The 15,748-nt window shown below is 30.6% G+C and overlaps 4 protein-coding genes and 1 long non-coding RNA gene across 5 annotated transcripts; all 5 read left to right on the top strand.

Annotated features, from left to right (window-relative positions):
* On the top strand, positions 1-1,695 carry LOC108742883 (tetratricopeptide repeat protein 39B-like). Its single transcript, XM_025977894.1, has 3 exons — positions 1-104; positions 1,090-1,551; positions 1,609-1,695. Exons 1-3 carry the CDS (start codon positions 58-60, stop codon positions 1,691-1,693), a joined length of 594 nt encoding a protein of 197 aa, XP_025833679.1. The 5' UTR covers positions 1-57; the 3' UTR covers positions 1,694-1,695.
* A 1,861-nt stretch (positions 1,696-3,556) lies between these two features.
* On the top strand, positions 3,557-4,725 carry LOC108742884. The gene is made up of 3 exons (XR_001938739.1): positions 3,557-4,377; positions 4,479-4,545; positions 4,656-4,725. It is a non-coding gene; the product is annotated as an uncharacterized LOC108742884 (long non-coding RNA).
* A 116-nt stretch (positions 4,726-4,841) lies between these two features.
* LOC108742882 (tetratricopeptide repeat protein 39B-like) lies at positions 4,842-5,982 on the top strand. The gene is made up of 2 exons (XM_018478224.2): positions 4,842-5,251; positions 5,400-5,982. Exons 1-2 carry the CDS (start codon positions 4,989-4,991, stop codon positions 5,554-5,556), a joined length of 420 nt encoding a protein of 139 aa, XP_018333726.1. The 5' UTR covers positions 4,842-4,988; the 3' UTR covers positions 5,557-5,982.
* A 170-nt stretch (positions 5,983-6,152) lies between these two features.
* Positions 6,153-7,119, top strand: LOC108742881 (tetratricopeptide repeat protein 39B). The gene is made up of 4 exons (XM_018478222.2): positions 6,153-6,163; positions 6,337-6,441; positions 6,495-6,836; positions 6,906-7,119. The coding sequence occupies exons 2-4, from the start codon at positions 6,347-6,349 to the stop codon at positions 7,090-7,092; spliced, it is 624 nt and encodes a 207-aa protein (XP_018333724.2). The 5' UTR covers positions 6,153-6,163; positions 6,337-6,346; the 3' UTR covers positions 7,093-7,119.
* A 7,067-nt stretch (positions 7,120-14,186) lies between these two features.
* Positions 14,187-15,417, top strand: LOC108742885 (Na(+)/H(+) exchange regulatory cofactor NHE-RF1). Its single transcript, XM_018478225.1, has one exon. It carries the CDS (start codon positions 14,451-14,453, stop codon positions 15,027-15,029), a length of 579 nt encoding a protein of 192 aa, XP_018333727.1. The 5' UTR covers positions 14,187-14,450; the 3' UTR covers positions 15,030-15,417.
* The last annotated feature ends 331 nt before the right edge of the window (positions 15,418-15,748 follow it).

The following is a 15,748-nucleotide window of genomic DNA, read 5'->3' as shown; positions in this document are numbered from 1 at the left end:
GAGAAAAGCCGTTGGTCAACTACAATTTATAGTTATCAAAGAGCCGCTTTATTATGCATGATTGGTGATGACAAAGAGAAATCATCAATTGAAGCACTAATGAAGTAAGAAAATTTACAGTAATAAAAATTATAATACGATAATCTATCCCACGAAAGAATGAACGGGTATGGATCTATCAGCGAACTTCATGTAAACTATCCTTTTTTAAATCGACTAACAAAAATAAAGACAGACTTAAAAGAAAATAGTGAACTAATAAATGACATATGACTGTAGAGTATAATTCAGTAAACTTAGCATTGAAAAAGGATAGCGCTATGTGCTACCAATCACTGCTCCGCCTATAATGATGCAAGTTCATTCTTGTTCATGTTGTATATCAGGTAGATGTAATTTAAAGTAATAGTCATCGTTACGACATTAAAGATTTATTGGATGAGATGTATTTAGAAATTTTCTGTAATTAGATTAGATTCGATGTGGTGATGTAGAGAAAAATTAAATTAGTTTTACAATCTTTTAAATTTAGTTACTGTAATAGCTTCAAATTATTTTAAATTACAATTTAACTTTAATTAATTTATTTAAATTAAATTAATGTTACAATCCAAGAGCCGGTCGATTAAAGTAGATGAACAGTTTTTGGTGTGTGAGTAGTATTACTAAAAACCGAAACGTCCACACTCCTCATTAAATTGTCTAATTTTACTTTTGGTTGTGATTTTGAGAATTAATTAAAAAAAAAATCGATGCATTTTATGTTTTACGATAAGTGAAAAAAAAAAATTGTTCAGTTAGAAGTCGACACATGGTAGCGGATAACTGGCGCTGGTCGACGCTAGATACTTTTATACCATTCTTTTCTGTTGGTATAAATTTAATTCATTTCAGGGATGTCGACGTTTAAGGTCTATAGTAATTACACACTAAAAATTATGATTCACAGAACTTTCAATCAGTCGGTTATTCTATTATTAGAACATTGATGTTAACATAATATCAAATTTCTGAATATGCAATAATAAAAGGTTATTAATTACTATTTATTTATCTATTTATAGCCTTATTTTGAGATTTTCTTTTTAGAAAAGTTCCTCAGTACAAACAGAGAATAGCTGGAAAATCGTTGCCAATGGAAAAGTTTGCTATCAGAAAAGCTGAAAGATATTTTAGTCAAAACAAGCATTTAGTGCTTCCATTAATAGAACTTATGTTTTTGTGGAATCTTTTCAAAATATTGAAAAAAAATTTTAGAATTGCGGAAGGAATTTTAAAAGTAATTGAAAAAGAAGAGAAGAAACTAGAACACACATTATCGGATAAATATCAGAATGACAATAAAGCACTTTTGTTACTTCTTAAGGGAGCATGTTTGAGACAAATGAGCAGTCCATTGCAGGCATTGGAAAATTTAGAATCAGCGATTCTAATGAAAAAGCAAATTATTGAAGATAATTTTATTGTTCCTTATGCAATTGTTGAATTAGGACTACTAGAATATGAACGAGGAAACAAAGAGAAAGCTATCCTTGCTCTGGAAGATGCAAAGTAAGTATAATAATAATATTAACTTTATTTACTTGTCTAAAATTGTTAAATTTTTAGGAAAAATTATTCCGGCTATTCATTAGAGTCTCGATTACACTTTAGAATTCATACAGCACTCTCTGACTTAAAATGTAAAGATTAGATGAAAAAAAAAAATAACAAAATGCATTTATTTTATCCACTTTTCTACGATACACGCGCTGAATCTGTAGTTATATTACGAAATACTTAAAACTAGTCTTTTTTTTAGATAGTTTCAGTATCATACCATTTATTTAGGTGCTAATATTTTTAAGGTTTTACCTATTTTTATAGTATTAATGGTAATATGGTCCAGTGTGAAATTATCAATTTTTTAATTAATCTGATGCTTTGCAGATTTTGTATTATATGGTAACTTAAGATAAATTTTAGAAGGTTTATGTATGCAGTGTTATTTTTGTATTAATGCGATTAAATTTTGTTTAAATTTGTTCACGTGACATATGAACTTTCAATCAGTCGGTTATTCTATTATTAGANAGTAACAATGTATTTCCTTTTTTACAAAAGAGACAATGTCTTTTCTTTTATAAAAAAGGAAAATACATTGTTTCTTATCCATTTTTCACTTTAACTTGTACATTACGAAAAACAATAAGTAACTAACAAATTTAAAGTGCGCGCCTTTTTTATTTAGTATCGACTAGACCTGCCGGAGGGCGCGCAAATTAGTGCATTTCGAGTTGACCATCTATTACCTCTCTTCTCTGCTATTACCCTTTGTATATCTATTATCTATGGCAGGCTATCAGCTATCAGCTGGTACGAAACAGTCTTTGAATATTATACATATTCCAGTATTTTTATAAAGATGTAAATTTGTTTGCTGTTTTGAAAATTTAAAAGAGTTCAGTTAAAATGTAATCAGTGATGTGTTTGCTAAATCAATTACGAAATAATACGCTTTTAATAGAATTCGTTATCTAGTGCTGAGGTCGTAGAACTGCTGGTACCTAGTAGAAGTTTTATTAATAAGGGCTGTTGTTTTGTTGATATTTACTCAAGGTATTTTGGGTTTTTTATTTCGTAATTATTGTAATTTATTCTGTATACGTTTAACCCAACTTATAATGTTTGCTAATGTGTTGTATGAAAGAATCGTCTAATTCCAGATACTTAACCAGAATTTAATAATAAAGGCAATTAAAGTGTAATTAAATTAACCTTTCATATTAAAAAGAGGGATTTACTTCAAATTGAATTCAGAAGGTATCTATCTGCTTGTGCAAATCTGTAAAATGGACCCTATTCCTGTAGAAAATAATGATGACCAAGATTATGATGAAGTAAGTGTGACTAGTAATATNCTACTTCTGAAGTGCTAACGTTTCAGAAACTGCAGAAATACTAGCTTCTGTATTGTCCATTGTGAGTGTACTTTCTATAACAAATAATTATATATGTTTTGGATATTTGAATCTGTTACCTGCATAACTACTTGCAGTTGAAACAATTCTTCTTTTCCCCTCATATGTTTTCACTGGATGCAGTACTTTTTCATCTTTTAATGGGGGCAATTCCGTCTGCTTCCATTCCTCTACCGGAAGAAGTTCTACAAAACATTTATTTTAGAACTTAAGTTTTACAACAACAACAAATTAGAATACCTGCCGCTTTCGTTGGAACCGCTGTTACTTCAGGAAAATTGAAAGCGGCATCTTGACCTTTAACTTCTGCAGGAACTGTATAATGTAGGTAGAACTTTTCAAATTAATTTGACCCCGTAATGGTGTAGACTGTACAGCACGGTTTTTCTCTGTTGGACAGAAAACATCCTTTCCTTTCTAACCAGCACTATTTCAGAAAATAATTACCTATTGTAAAACATGATTGAAGTACTTAATACATTACTTACTCACCGCTTTATATATATTGAATTTCATTGCTATATGGATGTTGAAGTTGAATCAATTAAAAAACATTATCAAAACAGCTAACTGCGATTACCTCTGTGGGATTTACATCTATGAAAATTGTTTTTACTGGTTTAAATAACTAAATATATTTCATGTTGTTCAGTTTAGTTGTATTAATTAATAGCTGCGGCATTGTTTACATATTCGTATCACACATCATGTGCCAATTTTTGAAAACTATTCTGTTACAAGTTACAGAACAGATTATTTCCGTAACTTTGATTAAGTGCGCTTACTGAAGAATTTTATGTCAGCACGTCATCATACAAATAAATTGTTTTAAACAATTTTAAAACGTTACAAACGTGTTAATACTTAATAGAACGAAAGATTTGACATACAAATACATGTTTCGAATATTTCGAACTGTTTCGTTTATCAATGTAATAAGAACGATTTTTTTCCTTGGTCTTTACTCAGGATTATTGTATTTCTTGTAATATACAAACTTTTCGTCCTCTCTTTGGAAAATACCAAAGTTTCAAATGGTGTCATATCATCATAGTGGTATTGAATAAATGACATTGTATTTAGTAGAGTGAAAATCGTATCATTAGGAATAAATTTGTTGACCCGGAGGGTGTAATTGTTTTCTACATTTAATTGTATGTTTAGTTTTGTAGAGAAACAATTTATTCGTATCCCCAAAATACCCACAACATACTGTATCATTGCAGTGTATAAAAATGTACTATTAAGTCATTTATACTGAATTAATGAAATTGCATTCCGTTCGCTTGTAGTTTACTTATGATTGCCTCTGCAGTAGTAATAATTATGAACACAACAAGATAATTTTAATTATTTTACAGCATTCACAGTAACCGATGATCACTATCCCCCTACCAGGTTCTCCTTCTTCTTGCTGGTACGTGTTGCTGAAAAGCTTGACTAATGTTCAATATTTATGCATATTTTTTCTACAAGTATTCTGTACCTTTGTAACTACAATTTTCATTATTTTTACAGCTTTCAGTCACCGATCATCGCCACCCCCCTACGAGCCTCTCTTTAAGTTATCTTGCCACAGATTCCGGTAAGTGTTGCTTAAAAGCTTGACTAACGTTCAATTTTTATGCATCATACGTTTTCTAGACAGTATTCGGTACGGTACCTTTCTAAGTATAATTTTCGTTATTTTTACAGATTTTACAGCCACTGATGATCACCCCCCCCCCTACGAGCATCTCCTTAACTTGTCTTGCCACAATTTCAGGTAAATGTTTCCAAAAAGTTTAACTAACGTTCAATTTTTATGCATAGTTCTTCTTACTACTGAAAATTGTTAAAAGTTTAAAGTGTTACTATTAAGTTAAACTANTATTAAACGTAAAGAATATATATACACATAAGCCTTTATTGCTATTGATCTTAATAGCTGAACAATACAATTGCATCTTCAATTTTTACTAGCAATTAGGATTGGACGATTTGAAGAAGGGTTACTCAATTGATGGCTTGAGGCAGATATTATGTCTTATGACTCTTTTGGGGTATAATTTAGTGGTTGTGTATGTCTTGTCCCATCAAGAAGGTGATTTAGATTTATGCTCAAATATTTTGGAGAAGCAACTGCTGAAGCATCCGAATGGTGCTTGGTTTTTGTTCTTTAAGGGGAGATTGGAATTCATGCGGGGAAATTTTGAAGAAAGCAAGGCATTGTACATTAAATCTTGGAAATCGCAAGATATATGGCCTCAATTTCATCACCTTTGTTTTTGGGAACTGCTTTGGTTGCATTGGTAATTTTTTTTATGTTTTGCTACAGAGGAACATTTCTTTGATAAACAGTAAGCTAATAATTCTGGAAATTTCTTACTGTATTTTTTTAAAAACTAAAACTGTGTAATGTACATTCGTTGTATACGTTTATTTTAAATGTTATTTCAGTCTGGGTTGTGAGTGGAGAGCTGCCGATCAGTTTGCAACGTTTTTGATAGAGAAAAGCCGTTGGTCAACTACAATTTATAGTTATCAAAGAGCCGCTTTATTATGCATGATTGGTGATGACAAAGAGAAATCATCAATTGAAGCACTAATGAAGTAAGAAAATTTACAGTAATAAAAATTATAATACGATAATCTATCCCACGAAAGAATGAACGGGTATGGATCTATCAGCGAACTTCATGTAAACTATCCTTTTTTAAATCGACTAACAAAAATAAAGACAGACTTAAAAGAAAATAGTGAACTAATAAATGACATATGACTGTAGAGTATAATTCAGTAAACTTAGCATTGAAAAAGGATAGCGCTATGTGCTACCAATCACTGCTCCGCCTATAATGATGCAAGTTCATTCTTGTTCATGTTGTATATCAGGTAGATGTAATTTAAAGTAATAGTCATCGTTACGACATTAAAGATTTATTGGATGAGATGTATTTAGAAATTTTCTGTAATTAGATTAGATTCGATGTGGTGATGTAGAGAAAAATTAAATTAGTTTTACAATCTTTTAAATTTAGTTACTGTAATAGCTTCAAATTATTTTAAATTACAATTTAACTTTAATTAATTTATTTAAATTAAATTAATGTTACAATCCAAGAGCCGGTCGATTAAAGTAGATGAACAGTTTTTGGGGTGTGAGCAGTATTACTAAAAACCGAAACGTCCACACTCCTCATTAAAGTTGATGTAGAACCAATGTAAGTTTTATTTGTATCATTTAAAATTAATGATGTTCTTTTTCTTGTTATTGTTTTATAATAAGTAGAAATATCAGAAATATATTTACATATATTTATTTGCAAAATGTGCAATATACAGGTACTGTAACATTTTATTACTAGATATAATTACATCCTTGAAATGTTTGCAGACCTGAGGATATGACTTTAGAAAAAGCTGTGTATGAAGCCCAGCAAGCTATTAATTATTTTTTTAATAATGAGTTTCAAAAGGCTAGAGATATTATGGTTCCTTAGTAGGTATTTATTGATGGAAAAATGATACTTAATTGATTAAGATTACTTTTAGTGCAAATTCAAGCATGTATCATAGCATTGGAAATGCTGTTTTCAGTTTTCTTGAGGCCATACTGACTTTTGAGCATAGACATATTAAATTAGCTTCTGAAGCACTTAAAAAATCAATGACTGTGTGTGACAAGTATCGAAAAAAAAATTCTTTTGGAAAGTCTTTGGAAAAAATGGTTAAAAAAATTAATTATGAAAATTATTCCGAAGTTGAAGCACATGCTGAACTTTGTTATGCTGAATCGTATCTTCTTAAGGCTGTTTTAACTTTTATGGAAGATGAAACATTGAGCAGTTTTATAAAAGCTGGTCTTAAAATACGTCTTTGTTACAGTTGTTACAGGTAAAATAAACTAAGAAAATTTTATTGAAGTATAGTTTCACAATTTAATATATCGCCTTTTTGCTTTAGAGAATGTCATAATATTTTGGTAAATCGGAATTGGGATAATTCTTCAACTAAACCACATTTTGAAAGTGGTGTACGAATGGGGATTGGCGCTTTTAATTTGATGATATCATTACTTCCTTCTCGAGTGATAAAACTTCTTGAGTTTATTGGTTTTTCAGGGAATAAAGTAAGATTTTTAAGTTTATAAATGGCTATAACGTATTAATTTTTAATTGTTTTTGGAGAAAACGTAATGGAAAACAATTTTATTTTGTTTAAATGTAATATTAATTTTTTTTTTGTGAAACATTTTTGAAAATCAACTTAAACTGCTGGATTGTTTCACAATTTAAGAAACTTAAATTACATATTTTCATTCTCAAGGTATTATTTATATTGAACGGCTTCCCTATTATAGTTCTTTAAAAAGGCGTCATAAATTGTGGGTAATAAAATCGTAAATTGAGCAAGCTACTATTGCTATTTAAGCGAAATTAGTTATTTATTTTTANTGTTATTTTTGTATTAATGCGATTAAATTTTGTTTAAAATTGCATAGAGTCGCATTTCTAGTAAATGTTATAATAGGAGTTTGTAAAATATATGTATAGATATTTTTTGACCTTTTAATGACACTATTTTATGAATTTTAACGATCAATGCAAAATTAGGTGTTTGTTCGAAAGTTGAGATTGTGATTTTCTACTTCACATTTTAATTGTTATATTTTTATATTGTTATTATTTATGAGGGTTGTGGAGGACGCAGAACATTATTTTTGTTGTATTTCGTTATATTGTTGATTGATGTATAATTTATTAACTTTTTGTGATTTGAAACAAGTAAATTTCCATGTTGTGTTGTATATATGTCAACACGAGGCTGTGTGTATTATTGTTAAACGTTGGTGGTTAGTTTATGATTTTATTTAATGATTTTTTGACATTTCAGTAAACATTTTGTAGTCGTTTTTAATTGCTTAGAATGTTGCACTTAATGAAATATGTGGAAAAATTGTGCATGACAAACTAATATTAATTTGAATCGTTTTGTTTAAATATGCTCCAGGCAGTTTTTTAGCGCAAATCAAGGCTTTTTAAATTATACTATTGTTTCTTGTTATTTAATTGATAAATATACAATACATTTTTTTGTGAATATTATATATTTCTTTAATGACATTCCAATAAAATAATTTCTCATTAATGTACATATCTGACCCTAATTATTTTTCCCTTTAAATATTTTATTTGCTCTCGCATAACGTTTTTTTTTACTCAGAAATAGTGTTATTAAACAGCAGATATTAAAGCAGACTATCGAGATCAGTTTATAGAGAGGAATTAAACGGGTAACTACACGAATGATACCGTCTATTTAGCAGATGAAAGTCCAATTTTTTGACGATACTGATGATCAGCAGAAATGGTAATGATGACGAGATGCTACTGTAATGTGGTCGTATGTAAGGCTAAACACAAATGTACGAGTTTATCCTTTACATCCCATTCATATTACAACTAACGTTTCCTCGTAGATTGCTTTATCTCCCTTGGAACCTCATACGATCATCTATCTAAAACAATCAGTGGTTTTAACATTGTAATTTATCTTCTACTTGTTTTGGTTTAGACCCATAATCTTATTCCCATCATGCACTATCCTGCGGAACTCGATTAAGTGCATAATAATTAGTTGTATAAAAAGTTAGTAAATTTAAATATTTAGTATTGAGAAGTAAAAATATTCTAGTAAAATAATGGGGTTTTTGAAAAATTTGAAACTTCTAAAACCATAGAATATATTAGTACATTGTTGTATTAAAACGTTTGCTAATTAATAATTACGTTTTGTTATTGTGTAATGAAAAACTTATGAACACTAGTAATTGGATTTCTATGAAAAAGGTTGTTTATTAATAGTACTTTAAATGGGTCCAGTTTAGTCAGAGCACTTTTCAAACATTAAAATTTTACCTAAATTATTAATTAACTGTACATGCATTCACATGAGACGTATATATGTGTATCATAACGCTGTTTTATTAATAAATTTAGTACATTATTGTTTTGGCGCCATTTCCTTCCTACTACTACTTCCATCTACTTTCATGAAGTTAATTTTGCTGTCATTCGGTAACGGTGGTAACATTTGCATTAAATAAGATTATTTATTAATGACTATTTCATAATTGATGGTACTAATGGTAAAGAGTAAGTTGAAGTTTTTTTTTGTGGGGTATTGTACAAGAGCGAATGTTTTTTTTATGCAATGAAAATGAGAGTGTGGTGGTTCTTATTGTTCTTCTTGCCAACATAGTAAGTGTATGTAACTAATGCTTGAATAATTTAACAGCAAATATGCAGACAGGTAACAATTTTTCTAAGGCGAATTTGTGTATTTGATAAATAATTACTTGCCTATATGATAATTTTTTTCTCAAATTATTTGAATGTTCTAACGTTGTGTATAAGGTTTCAGAGGGGTACATATTTATGTTTATGTTAAATTAAATAAACTGTTCTTGTTTTAATGCTTATATGGGTGTTTAGTATGTATAGATACGTAATATAAACATGTTTTAATTTATTTATAATAATATAATATAAATTATGTTAGTATTGTGATCTGCGTACCCTGAGATTAGTACCTGCATGTATTAGTGATTAACCGCTAAGCTAGATGGTCCAATTGGTTCGGTTTTATTAGTCTTGTACATTTTTGTTTATTTTCCTTTAAATACTTTACGAACTAGTGCAAATTCTATAAAAAAATAGCCGAAAATGAATGTACGTAATGGTATTTTACAGACCCGGCCGCGAATAGTAAAAGTAAACGTTTCTGTTTATTTCTGAAAAATGCAAAAGAAATTAATACAGATAGGTCCATAAACATGTAAATTTAATTTGGAAATGAAACATTTTTATATTCCTTTTTGTATCTGTTTTATTCTTTATGCGATGACGATTTTCGAACGAAACGTCTGCAAGAAATAAAAATTTCACTAGACCATAGCTCGTTAGCTCGGAAAATCTTCATTGTATAGACTCCGGCAGTGAAATCCTACAAGCACGTTTTATTCTTGTTTTTTTGATGTATAATTATGAACCCCAATTTGCTTGATTTCAACTAGTACACAATATGTACAATTTACTATTAAACTACAGTTTAGATGGCTACTGAATCCGAATGACATTAAAATTCAACATTAACATTGCAAAAATGTTGTTTGCTTCTAATTCATTCATAAAATAATTTAATAACAATTGACAATACGAAAACTTATGGAATTATAGATGATATCATAACTGTTACATGTTCTTGTAAAGCGGTACTAAGAAAGAAGTGTAAGCAAATTACGGCTTCGTTTCTTTATTGTAATCAGTATGCTATGATCTTTATGTAGATATATGTTTAAAAATGTCTGCGATTGTGTCCTTTATTTGTTTTCTAGATATTTTCGGTTTGAATTCCGAAAAGGCTTCAAATTTTTATTATATAATTCTTTTTGGGCTAGATCACGATACCTAAGGAATTTTTGGCTTGTTGACTCGAACTGGAAGGGTTAAAAAAATCTTTTTTTCCGTGTTGATAGTTTAAAAATAAATTTCTGGAAAGGAAAACCCTTATATCGGCTATAAATTTCAGATTTTTTCATGCACATGATTTTTTTCAGGCGTTAGGAGGGGAAATTAACCCAACTCAAGTTAAGTTAACCTAACCTGACTTAAGTTAGGTTAATGTGTACATATAGGATATAGATACATATACGTTAGATAGTTAGGTTAGAATGAGGTGAGTAACAGTTCTCCCCCTTCTTGAATATATTCGATTAAGTATATTGTACACGCATACCAGGCAATATCCTTTTACTTATTATTGCCCAGTCAAACGGTTGATAACTGGCGGACCCCGGAAGGTGAAAAAATTTTTTTGAAAGTAAATTATTCGAATTATTGAAATAATATTTTTCTGTAGATAACAAGGTATGCTTGAAATTTGAGCGCCACCCCTATTATTTTTTGGAGGAAGGAATATGTTTTTCGTGGATCTCAATAAAAAATTGAGAAACATCCGGGCCCCACCTAAAATTACTTGTCGACCCCCGGTCTAGTCTATAAAGGAGTCGTAAAAATCTAAAGCCAATAGGAGGATGCCCTTTTTCGGAACTCCAGCAATGTCCACCTTTAATTAAATTTTGTCAAATTTTCGAAAATTTTCCATTTACGTTACTTTTACTTAATAAGGACAAAGCAAAGATATTGCTTCATTTTTTAAATTGAAGGATTTTTGAAGAATAGTCGTGCGTTATGCATTAAAAAAGCAAACTCTTACAGAAATTTCTTAACATAATTACTTTAAATCTATCTTTATTAATAATTTTAATGGTGCTGATTGAGTAGCTAGAAAAAAATTCTGTAACGAAAATCTTCATCGACCCTATTTTCTATGCTTTGAATTTATCCATTTTTTCTAATTTTTCAAAATATTTATATATTCGTACATCCTGCATCAGGAAATTTATGGAATTTTCGGTGTAAATCTTTCTTATAATTTATTTTTAAAATTAGAAAACATTAGTTATGAAAAGACAGTGTCTTATCGTATATCGCTGGTATTTTAATAATTAATGTATTTTTTGCTAGGTAGGTACACGTAGATTTGTGTTTTCAACTATGTATGCCAAACCGATATTTTCTAAAATTTCGTATGTTGAGATACTTGTGAATTATTTTTCTGTATATAATGCTTAAGATTGAGTGGAGTAGTTTCTTTCAAAACGAATTTTTTTTTAAGTAAAAATAATGAACCGCCACTGATGTATATACATATATTGCTTGCATGTTACCTGTTGCCGTGCCGAGTATTAAGTAATCGCCTTCGTCGACCGCGACCGCACGGCGAATGGGTGACGGACTGATTCGGGAGAAACCAACTGTTAGCTAGTTTCCAGTTGTTTCGTATTACTTGTACGTTGTACGGAGCCTGCATTCAGTTTCAGTCTCCGTAGATAGTCGCTTAAAGCAGTTAGCAGTCGGCTTACGGCGGTTTTGTTAGTATTGTGATCTGCGTACCCTGAGATTAGTACCTGCATGTATTAGTGATTAACCGCTAAGCTAGATGGTCCAATTGGTTCGGTTTTATTAGTCTTGTACATTTTTGTTTATTTTCCTTTAAATACTTTACGAACTAGTGCAAATTCTATAAAAAAATAGCCGAAAATGAATGTACGTAATGGTATTTTACAGACCCGGCCGCGAATAGTAAAAGTAAACGTTTCTGTTTATTTCTGAAAAATGCAAAAGAAATTAATACAGATAGGTCCATAAACATGTAAATTTAATTTGGAAATGAAACATTTTTATATTCCTTTTTGTATCTGTTTTATTCTTTATGCGATGACGATTTTCGAACGAAACGTCTGCAAGAAATAAAAATTTCACTAGACCATAGCTCGTTAGCTCGGAAAATCTTCATTGTATAGACTCCGGCAGTGAAATCCTACAAGCACGTTTTATTCTTGTTTTTTTGATGTATAATTATGAACCCCAATTTGCTTGATTTCAACTAGTACACAATATGTACAATTTACTATTAAACTACAGTTTAGATGGCTACTGAATCCGAATGACATTAAAATTCAACATTAACATTGCAAAAATGTTGTTTGCTTCTAATTCATTCATAAAATAATTTAATAACAATTGACAATACGAAAACTTATGGAATTATAGATGATATCATAACTGTTACATGTTCTTGTAAAGCGGTACTAAGAAAGAAGTGTAAGCAAATTACGGCTTCGTTTCTTTATTGTAATCAGTATGCTATGATCTTTATGTAGATATATGTTTAAAAATGTCTGCGATTGTGTCCTTTATTTGTTTTCTAGATATTTTCGGTTTGAATTCCGAAAAGGCTTCAAATTTTTATTATATAATTCTTTTTGGGCTAGATCACGATACCTAAGGAATTTTTGGCTTGTTGACTCGAACTGGAAGGGTTAAAAAAATCTTTTTTTCCGTGTTGATAGTTTAAAAATAAATTTCTGGAAAGGAAAACCCTTATATCGGCTATAAATTTCAGATTTTTTCATGCACATGATTTTTTTCAGGCGTTAGGAGGGGAAATTAACCCAACTCAAGTTAAGTTAACCTAACCTGACTTAAGTTAGGTTAATGTGTACATATAGGATATAGATACATATACGTTAGATAGTTAGGTTAGAATGAGGTGAGTAACAGTTCTCCCCCTTCTTGAATATATTCGATTAAGTATATTGTACACGCATACCAGGCAATATCCTTTTACTTATTATTGCCCAGTCAAACGGTTGATAACTGGCGGACCCCGGAAGGTGAAAAAATTTTTTTGAAAGTAAATTATTCGAATTATTGAAATAATATTTTTCTGTAGATAACAAGGTATGCTTGAAATTTGAGCGCCACCCCTATTATTTTTTGGAGGAAGGAATATGTTTTTCGTGGATCTCAATAAAAAATTGAGAAACATCCGGGCCCCACCTAAAATTACTTGTCGACCCCCGGTCTAGTCTATAAAGGAGTCGTAAAAATCTAAAGCCAATAGGAGGATGCCCTTTTTCGGAACTCCAGCAATGTCCACCTTTAATTAAATTTTGTCAAATTTTCGAAAATTTTCCATTTACGTTACTTTTACTTAATAAGGACAAAGCAAAGATATTGCTTCATTTTTTAAATTGAAGGATTTTTGAAGAATAGTCGTGCGTTATGCATTAAAAAAGCAAACTCTTACAGAAATTTCTTAACATAATTACTTTAAATCTATCTTTATTAATAATTTTAATGGTGCTGATTGAGTAGCTAGAAAAAAATTCTGTAACGAAAATCTTCATCGACCCTATTTTCTATGCTTTGAATTTATCCATTTTTTCTAATTTTTCAAAATATTTATATATTCGTACATCCTGCATCAGGAAATTTATGGAATTTTCGGTGTAAATCTTTCTTATAATTTATTTTTAAAATTAGAAAACATTAGTTATGAAAAGACAGTGTCTTATCGTATATCGCTGGTATTTTAATAATTAATGTATTTTTTGCTAGGTAGGTACACGTAGATTTGTGTTTTCAACTATGTATGCCAAACCGATATTTTCTAAAATGTGAATTATTTTTCTGTATATAATGCTTAAGATTGAGTGGAGTAGTTTCTTTCAAAACGAATTTTTTTTTAAGTAAAAATAATGAACCGCCACTGATGTATATACATATATTGCTTGCATGTTACCTGTTGCCGTGCCGAGTATTAAGTAATCGCCTTCGTCGACCGCGACCGCACGGCGAATGGGTGACGGACTGATTCGGGAGAAACCAACTGTTAGCTAGTTTCCAGTTGTTTCGTATTACTTGTACGTTGTACGGAGCCTGCATTCAGTTTCAGTCTCCGTAGATAGTCGCTTAAAGCAGTTAGCAGTCGGCTTACGGCGGTTTTCATTGTTTTATGTTTAAAGTGGTAGTAGAATTGTAAAATTAAAGGTTTATTTAGTCATCAGTATTTCTAACTTTGTGTTTACCCGGTGCGACTATGTCTAATAGTGATTTGTCGAGCTCAGAGCAAGTTAAAAACACGCGTTTGTGTCATATCGTAAAGTGGGATCACTTCGATGGATATGGATTTAACTTGCACGCAGAAAAGGGCAAGCCAGGTCAATATATTGGTAAAGTAGATGAAGGTTCACCAGCAGAAGCTGCCGGCCTACGAGCAGGAGATCGAATCCTGGAGGTAAATGGCGAGAGTATCGCTGACAAATCCCACAAACAAGTTGTAGAAGCTATAAAAGCGTTACCAAATGAAACAAAACTTCTGGTGGCAGATCCTCAAGATCAACAACAACAGGACCGTACCAGTAGCAACGCTAGTCCTAGCCCAAGCCCTAGTCCCAGTCCAGACGTGACCAACTCAAAATCTACACCGGAAAAACCGGTTAACCTAAACAACGTCAATAACGATGCCACCTCGAAAGAGACCTCCGAAAATGGTTCGTTAAATCTTAACATGACCGCGGCTGAATTGCGAGCAAAATTAAAAGAAAAGAAGAAATTTGATCCAAAAAGAGAGGCAATGGATTTCAAGAAGAAGTTTGATATTGTGCAGAAACTGTAGCGTTATCTCGGTTGATAGGACTGATAATATAATACATTTCTAGTTGCCGTGTTATTTTGATAATTCACTTGATATTGTTGGAACGTCCTTGAAAAGCTAGTGGAAAGCAATAGGTTCTACGGTTGTTTAAAAGGCAAATTGTTCACTGAGATATACTTATGTAGGTATAGGCATAGTGCTTGGTGTTGACGAAAGAATTATGGCATGGACTTTTGTGTTTTTCACCGTTGATTGTTGTTTGTGATAAGGCACTAAATATGAGCAAAAATCGACTGAAAACTATTTCCGCATCTCCCAAAAAATATTGAAAATGTCATATAACGCAATAAATATGGTAGGATTGCTACTTTTTGCGTGACAGTAATTTCCATTTTAGATCATGGCTTGGTAGAAGATAATTCAGAAAATTCCTTTTCGTCTTAAGAATAGTAGGTGATAATTTGACATATAAGTTTGTCAATTTTTAGACTTCACTGCCAATAATTTTTATTACTGGTAATTTTAAAATAAAATAAATTTGCAGAAATAATTTTTTGTCTTTTCGTTTGTCCATAAAACTGTAGAACATGTTAGCATTTCATGAAAAAAGTTTTAATTTCATTTTGTTATTGCAGAAATATTTTCCATTTGTACTACTTTTTGCGAATGTACCTATTTTGTGTTGAAATTATGTTTAGGTTAGTAGTAGGTTATTGTAAATATGAAAAGTTATTTTAATA

Source organism: Agrilus planipennis, unplaced genomic scaffold, assembly GCF_000699045.2.
Source record: "Agrilus planipennis isolate EAB-ADULT unplaced genomic scaffold, Apla_2.0 scaffold416, whole genome shotgun sequence".
Lineage (NCBI taxonomy): Eukaryota > Metazoa > Arthropoda > Insecta > Coleoptera > Buprestidae > Agrilus > Agrilus planipennis.
This window is presented reverse-complemented; position numbering and strand designations above follow the sequence as displayed.

Excerpts from the sequence above, each read along its gene's own strand:
- LOC108742883 (XM_025977894.1), top strand. The coding sequence starts at position 58 with ATGATTGGTGATGACAAAGAGAAATCATCAATTGAAGCACTAATGAA. Across the intron at positions 105-1,089 it reads TCAATTGAAGCACTAATGAA|AAAAGTTCCTCAGTACAAAC; the intron begins GTAAGAAAATTT and ends TTTTCTTTTTAG. Across the intron at positions 1,552-1,608 it reads CTTGCTCTGGAAGATGCAAA|GAAAAATTATTCCGGCTATT; the intron begins GTAAGTATAATA and ends TTAAATTTTTAG.
- LOC108742882 (XM_018478224.2), top strand. The coding sequence starts at position 4,989 with ATGACTCTTTTGGGGTATAATTTAGTGGTTGTGTATGTCTTGTCCCAT. Across the intron at positions 5,252-5,399 it reads GAACTGCTTTGGTTGCATTG|TCTGGGTTGTGAGTGGAGAG; the intron begins GTAATTTTTTTT and ends ATGTTATTTCAG.
- LOC108742881 (XM_018478222.2), top strand. The coding sequence starts at position 6,347 with ATGACTTTAGAAAAAGCTGTGTATGAAGCCCAGCAAGCTATTAATTAT. Across the intron at positions 6,442-6,494 it reads AGAGATATTATGGTTCCTTA|TGCAAATTCAAGCATGTATC; the intron begins GTAGGTATTTAT and ends GATTACTTTTAG. Across the intron at positions 6,837-6,905 it reads CTTTGTTACAGTTGTTACAG|AGAATGTCATAATATTTTGG; the intron begins GTAAAATAAACT and ends TTTTTGCTTTAG.
- LOC108742885 (XM_018478225.1), top strand. The coding sequence starts at position 14,451 with ATGTCTAATAGTGATTTGTCGAGCTCAGAGCAAGTTAAAAACACGCGT.